General features: G+C 45.4%; 1 protein-coding gene across 1 annotated transcript in view; it reads left to right on the forward strand.

Annotated features, from left to right (window-relative positions):
* TTC29 (tetratricopeptide repeat domain 29) overlaps nucleotides 1-18,901 on the forward strand; it is an 83,354-nt gene that overhangs the window by 24,490 nt on the left and 39,963 nt on the right. The window contains exon 4 of the mRNA XM_064150367.1: nucleotides 12,957-13,180. Coding sequence (XP_064006437.1) covers nucleotides 12,957-13,180 — 224 coding nt within the window. The remainder of the gene's footprint in view (nucleotides 1-12,956; nucleotides 13,181-18,901) is intronic.

Below are 18,901 nucleotides of genomic sequence, written 5' to 3' on the forward strand. Positions count from 1 at the left end.
TTCTTTCCCTTTCATGTACAGGTCCTAGCAAGATTTTGCTATTTTTCCTGATGTCAGTCTCTGGCTATGACCTATGAAAAACAGAATCATCGAATCAGTCAGAGTTGGAAGGGACCACAAGGATCATCCAGTTCCAACCTCCCTGCCATGGGCAGGGACACCCTACCCTAGATCAGGCTGCCCACAGCCTCAGCCAGCCTGGCCTTAAACACCTCCAGGCATGGGGCCTCAACCACCTCCCTGGGCAACCCAGTCCAGGCTCTCACCACTCTCATGCTCAACTTCTTCCTCACAGCAAGTTTGAATCTCCCCACCTCCAGCTTTGCTCTATTCCCTCCAGTCCTGTCACTCCCTGACAGCCTAAAAAGTCCCTCCCCAGCTTTTTTGTAGGCCCCATTCAGGTCCTGGAAGGCCACAAGAAGGTCACCTCAGAGCCTCCTCTGCTCCAGATTGCACAGCCCCAACTTTTTCAGTCTGTCCTCACAGCAGAGCTGCTGCAGCCCTCTGAGCATCCTCCTGGCCCTTCTCTTGGACATGCTCCAAAATCTTCACATCCTTCTTGTAATAGGGCTCCAGAACTGGATGCAGTACTCCAGGTGGAGTCTCAGGAGAGCAGAGTAGAGAAGGAGCATCACCTCCCTGGCCCTGCTGGCCACACTTCTCCTGCTGCAGCCCAGGCTCTGGTTGGCTTTCTGGGCTGCAAGTGCACACTGCTGGCTGCTGCTGAGCTTCTGGTCCAGCAGCACCCCCAAGTCCCCTGTGAGCTCCTCTTTGATCAGATTTGAAGTGCTGGAATGTTGTGTCAACTCATTTACACTTCACGAGAAGGTTTCTGCACTTTTAAACAGTGAAAACCACGGCAAAGGGTGAATCAGAAGTGAAGCCACGGATCCTTTCGCACTAAAAGAAATTTTAAATGAAAGCACTCCATCCCAAACTCCCTGCTGCTTGTGGAAAGGGAGATGGCACAAGTTGCTGTTGAGCTAGATGATAAATTTTAAATCTCTTTCACAATATTATTTAAATCTTACTTCTTTTTTTTCCCCCACTCCCCTCCTCCTCTCTCTGTCTGAATAATTCCAAACAATCTCCCTCGCCCCGGCCGAGATTCAATGTTTATTAAACAACTTTCAAAAAGAGATTTTCAGCACTTAGAGGCAGACATTCTTTTTGCTGTTTTCTTTTGGTCAAACGAATGATCTCTGAGAATTATCAGGGCCTGATCAACATACGATTTGGTGTAATTAGGGAGTGATCTAAAGAGCAGAACCGTGCAGGAAGCAGTGCAGGGTTTTGCCTTTCCTTAAAGAAACTTCCCCTGCGCCTCTCTGTAACGCGAGAGGTGGGGTGGGTTGGGTTGAGTTGGGTTGGGCTGGGATGGGCTTTTTTTTTTCCCTTGGAAAGGTTGAAAAAAAAAGTTCTAATCAACTTCTGTACATTATGTAGAACTTCATTTTCTAAACTCTGCAAAAGAAAGTTTCATATTTAATGGGAAGTCATGAATTATTCCATTTATTATCTACTTCCTCCTTTCAAAGACATGATCTGGATAAAAGGCGGGGTGAATCATTTCAAAAAAATACAATCCATTTTTAATGGGAAGGTGCAAACTACAGATTCTCATGACTATTAGCAAGGATAGAGGAAACAGAATTTTACTTGCAAAAGCTCATCAAACTCTTGCACAGATAAAATACATGACATACTTTAATAAAGAAGAACACAGCCAGCCCAAGTTGGCTTTTTTTCTTTCTTTCTCTATTTTTTTTAATGTAAGTTGTTGTTTTTGCTAAGTTTGGGGGTTTTGGTGCTTTCATTTCTCAGGAGTTCAACAATATTTAGTATTGGAAGACAATGCACCAGTAATACACAACTGGCTTCTGTCTTTAAGACATCCCATAAAGGTGGAGCATCTCCAACATTTAATAATACTCTGAAATAAAGAAAACCAAATTTACACAACTGGCTTCTGTCTTTAGGACATCCTGTAAAGGTGAAGCATCTCCAACATTTAATAATACTCTGAAATAAAAAAACCAAATTTACACAAATGGCTTCTGTCTTTAGGACATCCTGTAAAGGTGAAGCATCTCCAACATTTAATAATACTCTGAAATAAAGGAAGCCAAATTTACACAAATGGCTTCTGTCTTTAGGACATCCTGTAGAGGTGAAGCATCTCCAACATTTAATAATACTCTGAAATAAAGGAAGCCAAAAGTCAAATTTACTTTGGTACAATCATCACTTCCTAATAATTCTCACAGTGAATCCTTCTGAATCGTGCAAAATCATAGCGTCAGTCAGGGTTGGAAGGGACCACAAGGATCATCCAGTTTGAACTCCCCTGCCCTGGGCAGGGACACCCTACCCTAGAGCAGGCTGCCCACATCCTCATACAGCCTGGCCTTAAACACTTCCAGGCATGGGGCCTCAACCACCTCCCTGGGCAACCTAGTCCAGGCTCTCACCACTCTCATGCTGAACAACTTCCTCCTCACATCCAGGCTGAATCTCCCCACCTCCAGCTTTGCTCCATTCCCCCCAGTCCTGTCACTCCCTGAGCCCAGCATTCTTGTAGGCCCCCTTCAGATCCTGGATTGCCACAAGAAAGTCACCTGGGAGCCTGCTCTTCTCTGGACTTAACAGCCCCAACTCTTTCCGTCTGTCCTCATAGTAGAGCTGCTTCAGCCCTCTGATCATCTTTGTGGTCCTTCTCTGGACACATTCCAGCATATCTACATCCTTCTTGTAGTGGAATCCTCTCTTGCCTTTCCCTCTTAATCTTCGAGTGGTCTGTTTATCTTTAGGCTACTGAGTAAGCTCTGCTGGTGACGGGAGTGAGCCAACATAAACAAAAGCCAAAATACTGTGGGAATTGATCATAGCAATGGATTGATCATAGCAATGCTGTGATAAATGCAAAGCCTGGTGCAGAGGTTTGTGGTAATTCATGGCATCAGCTTGAGAAGATCCAGAAAGTCAATAGTCACAATTTTCTCTTCCTATGCCATGAAGGAGGCTTGGAGAGAACTGACTGCTCTGGTGTCACTAAAGTCACAGATGGAAAAGGTTGCTAACCCAGATCCAGAAAGTAAATAGTTAAGATTAATTCTTTCTACGCTATGAAAGAGGCTTGGAGAGAAACTGAATGACTGCTCCAGTGTTACTAAAGTCACAGATGGAAAAGGTTCCTAACCCAGATCCAGAAAGTAAATAGTTAGGATTATCTCTTCCTATGTCGTGAAGGCAGCTTGCAAAGAAACTGAGTGACTGCTCTGGTGTCACTGCAGTCATAGATGGAAAAGGTTCCTAACTCAGATGTTTCTAGCTCTCGGTCCTGAAATAAAAGAGGAAAGTTGAGAAATGCTTCATTTTTGGTAAATGAGAGTACATAAAGTATGTTTGGAATTACATTCTTTGTTAATGAAGATAATCAATTTAGAAAGAAAAGCAGAAAGGTTATTGACAGTCATGTTGGCTTTGGGGTTTTTCTGATTTGCTTGAAATCTTGACATTTACTTGAAATGCTTCTGCCAGGCAGCCAGCAACAGCACAAAGGGACACAGCCTCAAGTTGTGCCAGAGGAGGTCTAGGCTGGATGTTAGGAGGAAGTTGTTGTCAGAGAGAGTGATTGGCATTGGAATGGGCTGCCCAGGGAGCTGGTGGAGTTGCTGTCCCTGGAGGTGTTGAAGCCAAGCCTGGCTGGGACACTTAGTGCCATGGTCTGGTTGACTGGGTAGGGCTGGGTGCTAGGTTGGACTGGCTGAGCTTGGAGCTCTCTTCCAAGCTGCTTGATTCTATGATTCTATGAAATAAAGCCAGGTGTGTGAGTGTGTGCTTTTGTATGAGGAATGTTTTTGTGAAGGTAGCATTTTTGTCTTTAGTGCCTTCCTTGCATTTATATTTTGGGGTAGCTAGAAGGTGTTAGGTGATAGGCTGGACACAATGGTCCTAGAGGTCTTTTCCAAGCCGGTTCATTCTGTGATTCTGTTCCAAAAGTTTGTAGTTCCATTTCTATTTCCAGGTTAATGATGACTCTTAATGATTCCAGTGCTTACATTCATTTTCAGATACATTTTCTGTGCCACCCTTTGATGTTTATAATTGATTAATTTTTCATCTTGTGTAGTATTACAGTGGCAGAGCAGCTCTGAACAAAAGGGAGTCAGTTCAATATATGTGTTTGTTACGGGATCCTGCTGACAGGTTTTGCATCCACCTTTGATTGCAGGATTTAGTTAAAGTGGAGTTTGAGAAATCAAAGATTCTGAGGCAGTAGATGAAAAATATTGCATTGCTCATATGTAACTCAAGTGAAAGTTCTTGTACCTGTATGTATGGTATCAGCATCTGAAGAAGGCCTACAATAAAGCTGGGGAGGGACTTTTTAGGCTGTCAGGAAGTGACAGGACTGGAGGGAATGGAGCAAAGCTGGAGGTGGGGAGATTCAGCCTGGACGTGAGGAGGAAGTTGTTGAGCATGAGAGTGGTAAGAGGCTGGAATGGGTTGCCCAGGGAGGTGGTTGAGGCTCCATCCCTGGAGGTGTTTAAGGCCAGGCTGGATGAGAGTGTGGGCAGCCTGCTCTAGGGTAGGGTGTCCCTCCCCATGGCGGAGGGTTGGAACTGGATGATCCTTGTGGTCCCTTCCAACCCTGACTGATTCTATGATTCTGTATTTCTCTTCTGGTCTATTTTCATCTTCCTATTAATATTTTTTAATACATAGCTCCAAGGGAAAGCTTTTCTTAGGAAAAAAAACCATAAACCAACCATAGCCCAGAGTTCTTACAAAAGTCATTCTTAAGTGCACATTATTCCCCCTTCTGTGCACACTGCCACATGACATGTGTTATTTACTGTCTAGAGCAGGGAATTCTCTTTGTAATGTTTGAGGGGTTTGGTGGATCTTATGCCTTTTTGTGTTAGGACATTAGCGATTTCAGCATTACCATGGTGGAGAACAAGTTAACCATGGGGCAGCAATGTGCCCTTGTGACTAAGAAGGCCAATGGGATCTTGGGGTGTATTAAAGAAGAGTGTGTCCAGCAGATCAAGGGATATTCTCCTTCCCCTCTACTCTGCCCTGCTGAGAGCTCATCTTGAGTTCTGCCTTCAGTTTTGAGCTCTCCAGTTGAAGAGGGACAGGGATCTGCTGGAGAAGGTTCAGAGGAGGGCTACGAGGATGATGAGGGGACTGGAGCACTGCCTGATGAGGAGAGGCTGAGGGACCTGGGGCTGTTTAGTCTGAAGAAGAGAAGACTGAGAGGGGATTTAAATCAATGTTTATAAACATCTGAGGACTTGGGGTCAGGAGGGGGGGACAGTCTCTGCTCACTGCTCCCTGGGATAGGACAAGGAGCAATGGGTGCAAGTTGCAGCATAAGAGGTTCCAGCTCAACACAAAGGGGAACTTCTTGACTGTGCGGGTCCCAGAGCACTGGCACAAGCTGCTCAGAGAGGTTGTGGAGTCTTCTTCTCTGGAGAGTTTCAAGACCTGTCTGGATGTGTTCCTGTGTGACCTGTGCTAGATTTTGTGGTCCTGCTGTGGCAGGGGGGTTGGACTCAATGATCTCTTTGGGTCCCTTCCAACTCCTAATGCTCTGTGATCCTGTGAACCAGCACTTCACCCCAATCTGATTTAATTCTCAGCCTTGCTAATCAAGAATTCTGATGTGCACACTCACCATCTATTACTATTTCATGGCATTTACTGTACTTTCCTATCTTTCTTTAATGAGATTACTATAGTCTACAATTTAACGTATTACCATCCAGTAAATATTTCATTAAAAGAGAAGTGCTTAAACGGACAGTCTTTAAACCAGCATTAAAGAGGGCTCTGCCTCCAGTCACTCAGACAGCTTCCTACCGATAGCAGTGTCTGCTGAAGAGGTGCTGAGTGCCCTGACCGGCTGAGGCCAAGACCCACCAAAGGGCTCCCGTGTAGGAATTTTTGGGCTGAGCTCTGTCAGCCCACCAGGGTGGATTTTCAAGCCAGCTATGTACCTAACTTTTGTTAGGGCAGAGGTGGATTTCAGCAGTGAGCACCTGGGCTGACAGCACTGTCACCTGGATCACAGCACTGCTGCAGATCTGCAGCAGCCAGATCTGCATCTTCCATCCTTGCCAGATGTTCACAGAAGTGCTTCTTGTACTCCAAAATACACTGCACAAGCACTAGCTGTATTTCAGACGTTGCTATAACCAAATAATACTTCCTCTTTCAGTCCTTGGCCTGGAGTTAGAAACTCTTGGGGGTTTTAGTGTTTTGTGCAGTATATTTGGGTTTACTTTATGCATTTCTGGGGTTTTTTTTTTGGTCAGGAAATTGCGGTGCCACGTTGTTTAATGCTGGCTTGTTTTGTTTCCATATAGGTTAAAGACAAAGTAGGAAACAATGCACAGATTTGAGGCAATTTTAACTTCCTTGCAGATTTATATAATCTGTCAGGGTTGGAAGGCACCACAAGGATCATCCAGTTCCAACCTCCCTGCCATGGGCAGGGACACCCTACCCTAGAGCAGGCTGGCCACAGCCTCAGCCAGCCTGGCCTTAAACACCTCCAGGCATGGAGCCTCAACCACTTCCCTGGGCAACCCATTCCAGCCTCTCACCACTCTCATGCTGAAAAACTTCTTCCTCACGGTCAGTCTGACTCTCCCCACCTCCAGCTTTGCTCCATTCCCTCCAGTCCTGTCACTCCCTGACAGCCTAAAAAGTCCCTCCCCAGCTTTTTTGTAGGCCCCATTCAGATCCTGGAAGGCCACAAGAAGGTCACCTCAGAGCCTCCTCTTCTCCAGCCTGCACAGCCCCAACTCTTTCAGTCTGTCCTCACAGCAGAGCTGCTGCAGCCCTCTGATCATCTTTGTGGCCCTTCTTTGGACACACTCCAGCATCTCCACATCCTTCTTGTAATAGGGCTCCAGAGCTGGATGCAGTACTCCAGGTGGGGTGTCACCGGAGTGGAGTAGAGGGGGAGAATCACCTCCCTGGCCCTGCTGGCCACACTTCTCCTGCTGCAGCCCAGGCTCTGGTTGGCTTTCTGGACTGCAAGTGCACACTGCTAGCTGCTGCTGAGCTTCTGGTCCAGCAGCACCCCCAAGTCCCTCTCCTCAGGGCTGCTCTCCAGCCACTCACTGCCCAGCCTGGATTTGTTCTTGGGATTGCCTTGACCCAGCTGCAGGACCTTGCCCTTGGTCTTGCTGAAGCTCAGGAGATTAGCTTGTGCCCACCTCTCCAGCCTGCGCAGGTCCCTCTGGATGGATTCCTTCCCTCCAGCCTGTCTGCTGCACCACACAGCTTGGTGTCATCAGCAAACTTGCTGAGGCTGCACTCAGTAACTCTGCCCATGGCACCCACAAAGATGTTGAACAAAACTGGTCCCAGGACTGATCCCTGAGGGACTCTGCTTGTCACTGGCCTCCAATTGGGCATGGGGCCATTGACAGCCACTCTTTGGGTGCTGCCAAAGATTTATAGGCACAAAATAGGAGGGGAGAGTAAAATATGTTTGTTTAAATAAACTTAAGCAAAAAATACCTTCACCATTCTTCGTGAACACTTATCTGCGGCGTTTATATCAGTCATCAACTTGCCAGCTGCAGGAGAAAGTCCCAGGTGGATGAAACCTATTTGAATACAGTTTTTAAACATTATAATAATTGGTAGAGTAATTATTTTACACTGGAAGTGCAGTTTAATATTTTATATACCCTCGTTGTTTAATCCGTGCCCCTTTGTGCTTTACAAAATGGGTTGCTCTGGTACGCTTTGTAACGTAAGCAGCGGCTGGCACCAGCCGATGCTATTGAACAAATCCTACAACACCTAAAGCTATGAGCCCCTGAGATCAAAAGTGAACAAAAATTCTGCCATCTGAAACCAGCAGACTTTTGCACACACATCCCTTTGTCTGTGATTGAGCACATCAGGCAGGAGGCATAGAGACTTAAGCTCTATGTACTGACTATCTTGGTTATTCCTAACGCTGCTTCCTGCCTCTTTGCCTCTTCATTTGTCTTTAACTCTTTTCTCTATTTAAGTGTAAAGTGTAGGACAAAAGCAGGCTTGTTGGGACTATTGACAAGCTCTTGTAATGACAGGATGAGGAGGAATGGGTTTAAACTGTCTGAGGGGAGATTCAAACTAGATGTTAGGAAAGGGTTCTTTACAGTGAGGGTGATGAGACATTGGAACAAGTTGCCCAGGGAGGTTGTGGAGCACAGAAACACTGAATGCAATCTTTAATCACATTGGGTGCTTCTGTGCTCCACAACCTCCAAGGCCAGGTCAGATGAAGCCTTGAGTGTCCTGTTCTAGTTGGAGGTGTACCTGCCAATGGCAAGGTGTTGGAACTGGATGACTTTTGAGGTCCCTTCCAACCTAAACCATTCTGTGATTCTCGTTGTGAAGGATTTTCAGTTCAAAGGTCCTGTCCTGACCTCCTAGCATTGCTTTAGAATCTTGTCCAACTACAATATCACACCACCTGAGATGGCAACAGGTGCGATTTCACCAGCCTCACTGGAGGTTAGCCTTTAGGATTTTTGCACTGGTAAAGCCATAAAATCAAAGAATCAGCCAGGTTGGAAGAGACCTACAAGCTCATCCAGTCCAACCTAGCACCGAGCCCTATCCAGTCAACCAGACCATGGCACTAAGTGCCTCAGCCAGGCTTTGCTTCAACACCTTCAGGGATGGTGACTCCACCACCTCCCTGGGCAGCCCATTCCAATGCCAATCACTCTCTCTGACAACAACTTCCTCCTAACATCCACCCTAGACCTCCCTGGCACAACTTGAGACTGTGTCCCCTTGTTCTGTCGCTGGTTGCTTGACAGAAGAGACCAACCCCACCTGGCTACAGCCTGCCTTCAGGTAGTTGTAGATATCAATGAGCTCTGCCCTGAGCCTCCTCTTCTGCAGGCTGCACACCCCCAGCTCCCTCAGCCTCTCCTCACAGGGCTGTGCTCCAGGCCCCTCACCAGCTTTGTCACTCTCCACTGGACACCTTCCAGCACCTCAACATCTCTCTTGAATTGAGGAGCCCAGAACTGGACACAGCACTCAAGGTATGGCCTGAGCAGTGTCAGCTTAGAATCCGATTTCTGTGATTTCTCAGTGTGGCTCTAGATGGAATGATGGCAATAAAAGCAAGTTACGCAAGCAGGTGTATAGCTTAAGAAAAGTAAAGTGCCTGCAGCAATAGCCAAGTGCAGGTAAAGCAGAGCGTGGGCAACAGCAGTGTTTTTTCAGGCTTGCAGATCCACATTCAATAAAGAAGCTGCTTCCACCCCTGCCATGTTACACTACATGAAAGCCTCATTTATGGCATGGTGCTACTAAAATGACAACTTTAGCTGGTGGTCATTATCTGTTACTTTAAGAAATCCTTCTGACCCCACCACGACACACACTGAGGATTTTTCAGCACCTCATGGATGAAATACTACATGGTGCAGGACAAGTGCATGATACCCTTTAATGCAGATCTGCTGACCGGACCTCACTTCACTGCTTTCCCTCTGTAACAGGGTTTCAGTAATGCCGGGGCTGAGGGTGCAGTCAGAGGCACAGCTGATTCTCAGCATCGTCTTTGTGTAAGGTATTATGGGATTCATCTGTTGAACTCCACGGGTTAAAATAAACCAATGAGACTGACGTAAATTAAAGCAGGGTTAATTGCTGTCGGGTTTAGCCACAAATGTGTATAATACGCTCCACGTTTCATTTAAAAATAGATTGTTTCAATAAAGTCCGCCTGCGATCTTTTCTTCTCCACACACACGTGAGCGGGGAACGGAGACTTTGGGTTTATTATTCACCTCACGCTTACAGGTTGAAAATTAAACGCAGTTGGCTGAGCTCTCTGCTCCTTCCGCTTCCACCAGTTCCAGCGCTCGCACGGTTTGCTTGCCGTGAACTCAGAAGCCGGAGTCAGCTGCAGCTTAAGGAGCGCAGCCTCGTAAGGAGAGCGTGTAAACGCTGCGAACCCGGCATTTAATCGGTGCTGCTTCCTTCCTTTGTTCTGCACTCGCTCGGCGCCGCTCTGACAGCTGCCGGCTGAACGTGTCCCGCCTGCAGTTTCCCACGCTGCCAGTAGATGTCCCCAGAGACCAGCAAAACTGCGGACCGCCCCCGCTCCCAGCTCCTCAACGGGCACCCTGCTGGCAGCCCGCTGCGGGAAGCTGCACTTCAAAGCCAACCTGAAACTGGCCTGGATACAGCGCCCCAAAAAAATAAAGATGCTTCTTTCGTAATAGAGGATCAGGTATTAGGTGGTAAGGCTCGAAAGGTTTTGTGTTAACTAGTTTATTCATGGGGTGGAAACATTACTGCACCTTTAATTAGGGGTCAGGTTTTGCTATTGATAGTGGAAATAAAGTCCTCTGCCGTTGTGGACAACAGGTGTTCCTTTTAACCTCACATTTTACATACCTGGCGTCAGAAAAAGCAAGATGAAAAGGGTTTGGAAGGGTTTAGGTTCACAGATTTTCTCAAGATGTCATGAAAAGTTTGATTCTGTCACCTACGCTGCTGCTCTGCTCACCAACACTGTTCGCTGGTAAAAAGGATGCTGTTGTTTTCAGCCAGCATCACTTTGACAACTGAAGCAGTCCCAGAATTTGTTGCAGTACCAGGCTCTGAGAGGTGCCACAATTCCCATTCATCTCCACAGTATCCTTAATTTCTAGCCCTGTCTGATCATTTGGGAGCCATCAGTCAGTTGTGGCTTGCATATTGCAGAAACTTAAGGAAAGGATAATGTTATTTTTCTCATGTTTTGTCTGTTGGCTGGTTTTGAGTATAACTGAGAGACCTTTTATTGTTATGCCTCTACAACTGGAATGGTCATGCAGTAGATAGCTGGCACTGCTTGTGAGTTGCAGTCTGTTCTCTTTGACCAAGACAAAAACGTGTCCTGTACCTTATGATTACACCAGCATTGTTTCGATTTCCTTATTAATTGGGATGGGATTTAGCAAAGGAATATTGACACTGACGTTTTGGAATTGACCTATTCTGCTGTAGGTTTTATTTCTCCTGTGTTAGTTTGCTAATAAGTCTGCTTGTGGGAGAAGTGTGCTCAGACTACAAGTGAAATGCATCAGTGTGCAGGCAACAACATGCTGCATGGACACAGTTTTTTCTCTTCCTATGGCTATGGGTGCTGTGCTCAGTGAGTATGCAGCAGAGTGGTAAGAGTTAACTGTTAACAGTCACTGTTCAGATCTTTTAGCAGTACTTTCTCATTTGCTTCCGATACATAGGCCACATGAAGTGAATAAGCATGCAGGTGTGTGTGTGTCTGCTATACAGCTTTTTAGGCCACTGCTCTGAGTATATTACTGTAGGATCCTATTTGAGGCCTTTTTTTTTTTTAGCTATGTTCAACTTAATTTTGAGTTAGAATATTAAATCAGTAAAAAAACCCTGCAACAAAACCAAACACTCTATATACAGAGTAGAGAATGCACCTAAGTGTGTGAACAAAGTATCTCAGCATTTTTTTTAAACTCAGTGCTGTGCATCTGATAAATGACAACTAAAACATAATCTGACAAATTAAATGTTTAAAGATCTTTCTCATTCACTTTTCTAAAGGTAAATGTTGCAGATGGGTTTTTTCCTATGTGTTCCCCCAGTGTATTTTACTTTGCTGTTCAATCTGAACCCCCACCTATTCACAGATTTAAACATAAATTCAGTACTGCCTGGTCCAAATCTCACCAGGATTTTGTAATGTTTTCACATGCTCAGACCTCCAACTGAAATGGAAAAATACATATATAAGGATTGATGTGTATCCAAGACGTAAGATTTTCTTTTAGTCATATTAAATATTCACTGGAATTTAGCTTCCATCTTCTTAGCATTGTTAAAGAACTGCAGTGGCTCTTTTGGGGCTGGAAACGTTAGTCTGATTAGGCTGTTATTTAGCATGAGGTCACCTGAATTTATTGCATGTATTATAGATCTCACTTTTCAGGATTCTGTATTTATTTTAAAAGCTGCTGAGAATCTGAAGTTAAATGGATTTTAATCTAACAGGTCTCTTAAATATACAAAACAAAATAAACACCTGGAGATCTTTACCATTTTACTGGGAGAAAGGTTTGTTTTCTCAGGCTGGGTACCTTTGCTTGCAGGTCTTTACACCTGTACTTTAGTGTCTCAGGCAGTCCTGTCGGAATCATAGTTTGCCCGAGGATGGGACACAGTGATTGCTTCGTGACTGCTTTATGACACACAAATAAAGAAATATTTTGATTATTTCCATAAACAATACCTCAGAAGCTGCATATCCTCTCAAGAATATTTGCTTGCATGACTTTTTCATATGCACATCTTATCAGAGTTCATGAAGGAGATCGCTTTGATAGAAATTCCTCATTGCAGCATTTGAGCTTAAAACTTCTGCATCAGTGAACCAGCAGCAGCTGAAGTTCTATGCCAAACAGAAGCAAAATTGTATCTAATGATTGTGCTTCTGGCATAGTATTTGTTTGACATTTTAAACCAAGCCATCATATCCTACAGCAAAGCTGTTTAACATATACATTGCTCTGACATGTGGAATGTGCCTCATTTCCCCCCCTGTGCACTGTTTTAAAGCAAACTAAGAGTTCATTGTGTTTTCATGAACTAATGTAAACATAGAGGGGGGGTGTCCCATCAGTCAGCCTTTAGCAATAACCAGCTAAAGAATGCCAGTGTATATTTAACACATTTAAGACATATATAGGTGTTTGTTCATTATTCCCTTATTTACTTCCCTAGGATATGGCATTTTAGCAGGACGCTGTTTGAGCGTGGGAAAAAAGTGCCCTTTCCCTCCTGCCGAACTGCAGAGGTCTCTTCTTGAAGGCTCTTTTAGTGCTCCATACTTACTTGGTAAGGTGGAAGAGAGAATACAGGTTGAAAGGCTTAAAATCTCTCTTCCTTATTCCCAGGAACAGGAATTCATACAAGAAGAACATCTGCATAGACATGCTGCGACAGGGTTATCACGAGTCCTTCTCTGAGCTCCTCACTCTGATACAGAAGTGGAATGCCTTGAGGGAGGCTGCAGGGCCTGGGTCAGACATATGGCAGCAGAAGTCCCTGGAGGAGCAGCCTGATAAGCTGGATCAGCTTTACCACTTCCTGACCAGGGCTGAGGGGGCCCAGCGAGCAGGTAGGTGGGAGGGGTGGGACTGCGGGTAGCGGAGCAGCGGCAGCCGCCGGTGCCTGGGGGAGCTTCCAAATTGTTTCATGTATGAATCTGAAACGTTCCTTCATCTTAGCACATTTCAGTCTTAGTCGACCAACTAAGACATTATTTAGAGAAGAGATGATGAGGGGCTGCAGATAGTGGGAGAGATTTTGTGAAGGGGAAAAAAATGGGAGAGGGAAAGCCATGTCAAGTGCGTGACGATACCAGCAGAAAGGTTTGCTGTATTTATAGCTTCGATAACATCTCAATTATTTTCTCCCTCCTTTCATTATTTATTGTTTTCCTTTCTCTATTGATCTGAGTCGCTTGGGTTTGTATTAGAAAAAATTTAATAGGTGAAGTGCTGTTCCCCCACAGTAATAGTTTTATAAATCTGATGTTATTAAATACCCTGTCTGCTAACTGCCTTTGGATTTGTGACCGACTTAAAAAGGACTGTGAACACGTCAAATAAAATACAGCACACAGATGTAACATGCCACCTGTGAATTACCACAGATTAGTGAAGACATAACTCCAAATTACTGCATTTTCTCTGTTGCCTACTATTTACTAAGCGCTCATATTTATCATTTCCACTTACTATAAATAGTAACATCACTTACTCTGTCTTTCTCCTTTGGAATGATCACAGGGATGGAGGCAGATAAGGCTCTGACTCCTGGTTTCACTATAGCTGGCTTGATTGAAATTGCATTTTGGTTGTTACAAATACAAAAGCCCACAAGTGAAGCTCTCAAGTTTGGAACTGAGGCTTCTTAGCTGAAACCTAGAAACAGACATCATCCTCTGAAAAAAAACAACAGAAAAAACCCGACCAACCAAACAACCCTTTCGGCACTTAAATTGTTCACTAGAAATGTGTGTTTTGGATTTACTACAGCAGCCAAAAGCTGTGTTTCTTGCTTTAATTCATGGTAGGCAGGAAGTCTGAACAGTCCATGACTGGAAGAAGTCTTCAGATGTATCTGGAGTGTGACTAAACCCTGGCTTTCAACCTGTATTCCCTCTTCCCCCTTACCAAATAAGTACAGAGCACTGAAAGAGCCTTCGAGAAGAGACCTCTGCAGTTCGGCAGCAGGGAAAGGGGATTTCGTTCCCATGCTTAAACAGCAGCCTCCTAAAATGCCGTGTCCTAGGGAAGTAGATAAGGGAATAATGAACTTAATGTGTTCTTAAATGTGTTAAAATACACTGGCATTCTTTAGCTGGTTATTGGTAAAAAAGGCTGACTGATGGGACACACCCCCCCCAGCTCCCAGGACAAGAAGAGAGAAGTTTTGCACTCCGACTGCTGTGACAAGTATGCTGCCAACAGTTTGATGCTCAGAAAGCAGTAGATGTGGCTTGTCTTGATGGACCTGTTCCCTGCAGCTGCTTGAGGAGGGCATTTGGCCTCACTTCAGCTCGTGATGTTTTTCAGTGTTACTAACTGGTCTGTGACAGCAGAGTTGGCAAATGTGCCCCCAGAGAGCTGAGGCGATGCTGACTGTGCAGTTTCTGTGCCTAAGAAAGGCAGGGGCCCTGCTCAGCACTGAGCCCAGCATTTCTTGCCCGTCCCTGCCCCAAACCCAGCGTTTCTTACCCTTCCTTCCCCTGAAGCCAGCATTTCTTACATGCTGGGCTCTGTAAGTCTTTCACCACTGGCAGAGGTGCCACCAATTATCGGATTGATTGTAGCTTGCCTCTAGGAGGGAGTTTCTCCCAAGTTTGCCTGTTAAAATCAAAGAAAAGAACAAGGTTCCAATAGAGCAGGCAGGCATCTTTACTGAATCACCAGGTTCATATAAGTTACCTTGCCTTTTTTTTTCCCCCGCTGGTTTCAGTGCAAACCTTTGCACAAATCTCTTGTTTGTATTAACTGAGCCCTGAATCACCTGGCACATGAAGGGGTAGATGCTGATTTGCATTGCAGGTGTTAGAGCTGGCAGTGCTGTGAAGATAACATATGAATTATACAGCTCATCAAGCACTAATTCAGTAGTTCCACTAATCCAGTTACTCTCTGATTCTAATCAAATTGCTTGGGGCTCTGGCTTATGATCTCCTGACAATTCTAGTTGACACCATTTAAGCAGCATTCAGCAGTTCACCTCAGCTGGAGCTTGCCATGATGCAGCAGCCACCACAGCAGCTGACCTGCATTTGCTCTTGGGCTGCCACAGTTCAAGCTTAGAAGGCTGAAAGTACGATTTAGGGCTGCAAACTAAGAGTGTTTCAGAGAGTGAGAGAGATTACTGCTGTTAGGCTAGCTGCAAATTTGCCTGTCTCAGTTATGCTGCCCTGAAGAAGGGAGAGCAGGGATAAGTTATGTAAAAAACTAAAATCTTCTTAGGTTGTAAATTTTCTGACAAATTTAAACCTCATGAAAGGGTTGGTTTGAAACTGAAGTGGTTAGTGCAAAGCAAAACTTCACTTGCTGTGTTGCTGAATGATTTTCTCATTTGCTAGGTCATTTTTCTCTCCTGATTTTTGGTCATGTTGCTATCTTTAATTGGCAGTGTAAATGAAAGCTACTGCTCCTAAATTCAGAGTTTTGTGGCTGGAGGAAGCTCACTTTCCATAGTTATTGGTGAGATAGGTTAATATTTTGTTGTCTTTTTTTGATAGTTTGTAGTTCTAGGACACGACAAGCCTGGTGAAAGGCCTGGGACACAAACCCTATGAGGAGAGGCTGAGGGAGCTGGGCTTGTTTAGCCTGGAGAAGAGGAGGCTCAGGGCAGACCTCATTGCTGTCTACAACTACCCAATGGGAGGCTGTAGCCAGGTGGGGTTTGGCCTCTTCTGCTAGGCAACCAGCAACAGAATGAGGGACACAGTCTCAAGCTGTGGCAGTGGAGGTCTAGGTTGGATGTTAGGAGGAAGTTGTTGTCAGAGAGAGTGATTGGCATTGGAATGGGCTGCCCAAGGAGATGGTGGAGTCACCATCCCTGGAGGTGTTGAAGCAAAGTCTGGATGAGGCACTTAGTGCCATGGTCTGGTTGATTGTGTAGGGCTGGGTGCTAGGTTGGACTGGATGAGCTTGGAGGTCTCTTCCAACCTGCTTGATTCTGTGATTCTATGACACTATGATGCTGGACATAAATTTGCTTGGAGAGAGTCAGCACCATCCATCATAATATGTGGCTGGTATCAACATACAATTATTTCCTGTACTGCTGGGTTTGAAAACAGTGATATTTTGGTTGCCAGCATTACTTTGCAGAGACTTTTAACTTTACAGACACCACTGAATGTTCCATTTTCATTTTCAGTGGAGCATTTTGATTGAAGTTGAAATCGTACAGGAGTGATCTTTTCTTAAAGTGGCTGTTACCAGTATTACAGTCTGCAAAGAAAATATCTTTCTTTCTGTTCAGCTTAATCTCATTGTGGTTGCATTTGAGTCCCTCCCAAGTATTTAAAAATAGGGAGCTAGCATTCACCCTTGCAGCTTTTCAGAAAAACAGCTGACAGAGTTCTTTTGCCCTGCATTATTCCAAAACATACAGGCAAAATATAGGCAATGCTTCAGTCCTGATTGGTCTTTTTTCTGGTGCAGATAATAAAGTGGTTGGTGAATTCAAAACTCAGCAATCAATGTAAATGTTTCTGACTTGAAAACTGAGATGTTTCTAATTGTTTCTTGATCTTCCTTCATTGTCATGGAGTAACATCTATCTTTACTAGCTCTGCTCTCAGTGGCTTTAAAAAGAATCAAAGAATCAGACAGGTTGGAGGAGACCTCCAAGCTCAGCCAGTCCAACCTAGCACCCAGCCCTACACAATCAACGAGACCATGGCACTAAGTGCCCCAGCCAGGCTTTGCTTCAACACCTCCAGGGATGTCGACTCCACCACCTCCCTGGGCAGCCCATTCCAATGCCAATCACTCTCTCTGCCAACAACTTCCTCCTGACTTCCAACCGAGACCTGCCCTGGCACCGCTTGGGACTGTGTCTCCTTGTTCTGTTGCTGCTTGCCTGGGAGCAGAGCCCAACCCCACCTGGCTACAGACTCATTTCAGGTAGTTGTAGACAACAAAGAGCTCTGCCCTGAGCCTCCTCTGCTGCAGGCTGCACACTCCCAGCTCCCTCAGCCTCTCCTCCCAGGGCTGTGCTCCAGGCCCCTCCCCAGCTTTGTCACCCTCCTCTGGACACCTTCCAGCACCTCAACATCTCTCTTGAATGGAGGAGCCCAGAACTGGACACAGCACTCAATGTAACCTCCCTTGTCCTGCTGGCCACACTGCTCCTGATCCAAGCCAGGATGTCATTGGCTCTCCTGCCCACTTGGCCATACTGCTGCCTCAGCTTCAGCTCCTCTCTACCAGCACCCCCAGGTCTCTCTCTGCCTGGCTGCTCTCAGCCACTCTGTCCCCAGCCTGAAGCAGCATTTCTTGGGAAACTTCAGTATTGTGTTTTCTTTGCACTGTCTTGGAGTGCCCCTTTAGCATTCTAGAGTACCAGTTATTTGCCTTGGATTGTTATCATTAGAAAGCTTTGTCCTTACTGGGCCAAACTGTGTCCTGACCATTTTCATAGCACTTTTGTGTTGGTTGTAATTCCACTGAACATTCTTGTGCTACTTTGAGCCTAGCTGGGATATTTTGATGAGAAGAATTGGGTGATAGGCTGTGAAAAGGAAACATGGTGATGGCTACTGCACTCATAGGCTTGCTGAGATGTATAGAAATAAGAAAACAAATATAGATAACACAGTTACTCTCTCTCTCTGGCTCTGTCCGCACGCACTTCCCTCTCTAACTTGCTGCCTAACCTAACCCCTCTGCTTCCTAACCCCCCTGGCCGATTCTCCAAACTCACCTGGAACATAAGGCAAAGTCTGGGATAAGGTAGAGGGGTGGAAAGGGCGTGGAAGGGTGGTTGGGAGCCCCTCCTGGGCACTTTGGTTTCTGGGAGGGCTGTTGTGTTTTTGTATTACTTTTCAACTTCTCTATTTCTGTCTGTAGCTGTCTATATTGTAACTATCTGCTTGTATCTTGTGCTAAGCTGTAAGTATAAGTCTTCATCCTTTAATTTCCAGCTGCTGAGTCTAGTCTGGGTAATTTTCTTAAGTGTGGGAGGGCAGGTAACACCCAAACCATCGCAGTTCTCTTAGAGTGCTGCCCTGTATGCTCTCTACGTATTGGGTCAGGCACTGCCCAAGCCCATTGCGAGCAATGGTTGTCTTTGTGCGCTTCTCATTGTTATTCAGCGGCAGGATAGTCATCAGAGGGTCACGTTAAAGTTCATTCAATCAAAGCTGTGGCAGTAGCGATGGTTCGCCTCGGGTCAGCTCCATCTCTTGAGATTTGCAGGGCACTACCTGAAGTTATTTGCCTAATTTTATGTAGCATTAGTGCCTTGATACTTTATAGCCAAGATTTTCAAAGGCAGCAAATCTGCACCTAGTGTTCTCCCCCTGCCCCCCCAGCCAAGGACAACCCAATTATCTTCCCTCTCACTCTGTTGTAACCATTTGTATGCATCCTCTGGTGTCTTCCAAGCTCCTCTTATCTCAGCTGTGGTCTATGTACAAAGTGTGGCGTTGTCTTTAGTGGTTACAGTCACATTTTGTATTTCTCAGTTCATGGGGTTGTTTATGGACTTGGATGTTATGTACTTAGATGATAGGAAAGGGTTCTTTGCAGTGAGGGAGCTGAGACACTGGAACAAGTTGCCCAGGGAGGTGTTCTCGGCC

This window comes from Pogoniulus pusillus, chromosome 10 (assembly GCF_015220805.1).
Source record: "Pogoniulus pusillus isolate bPogPus1 chromosome 10, bPogPus1.pri, whole genome shotgun sequence".
NCBI classification, from domain to species: Eukaryota; Metazoa; Chordata; class Aves; order Piciformes; family Lybiidae; genus Pogoniulus; species Pogoniulus pusillus.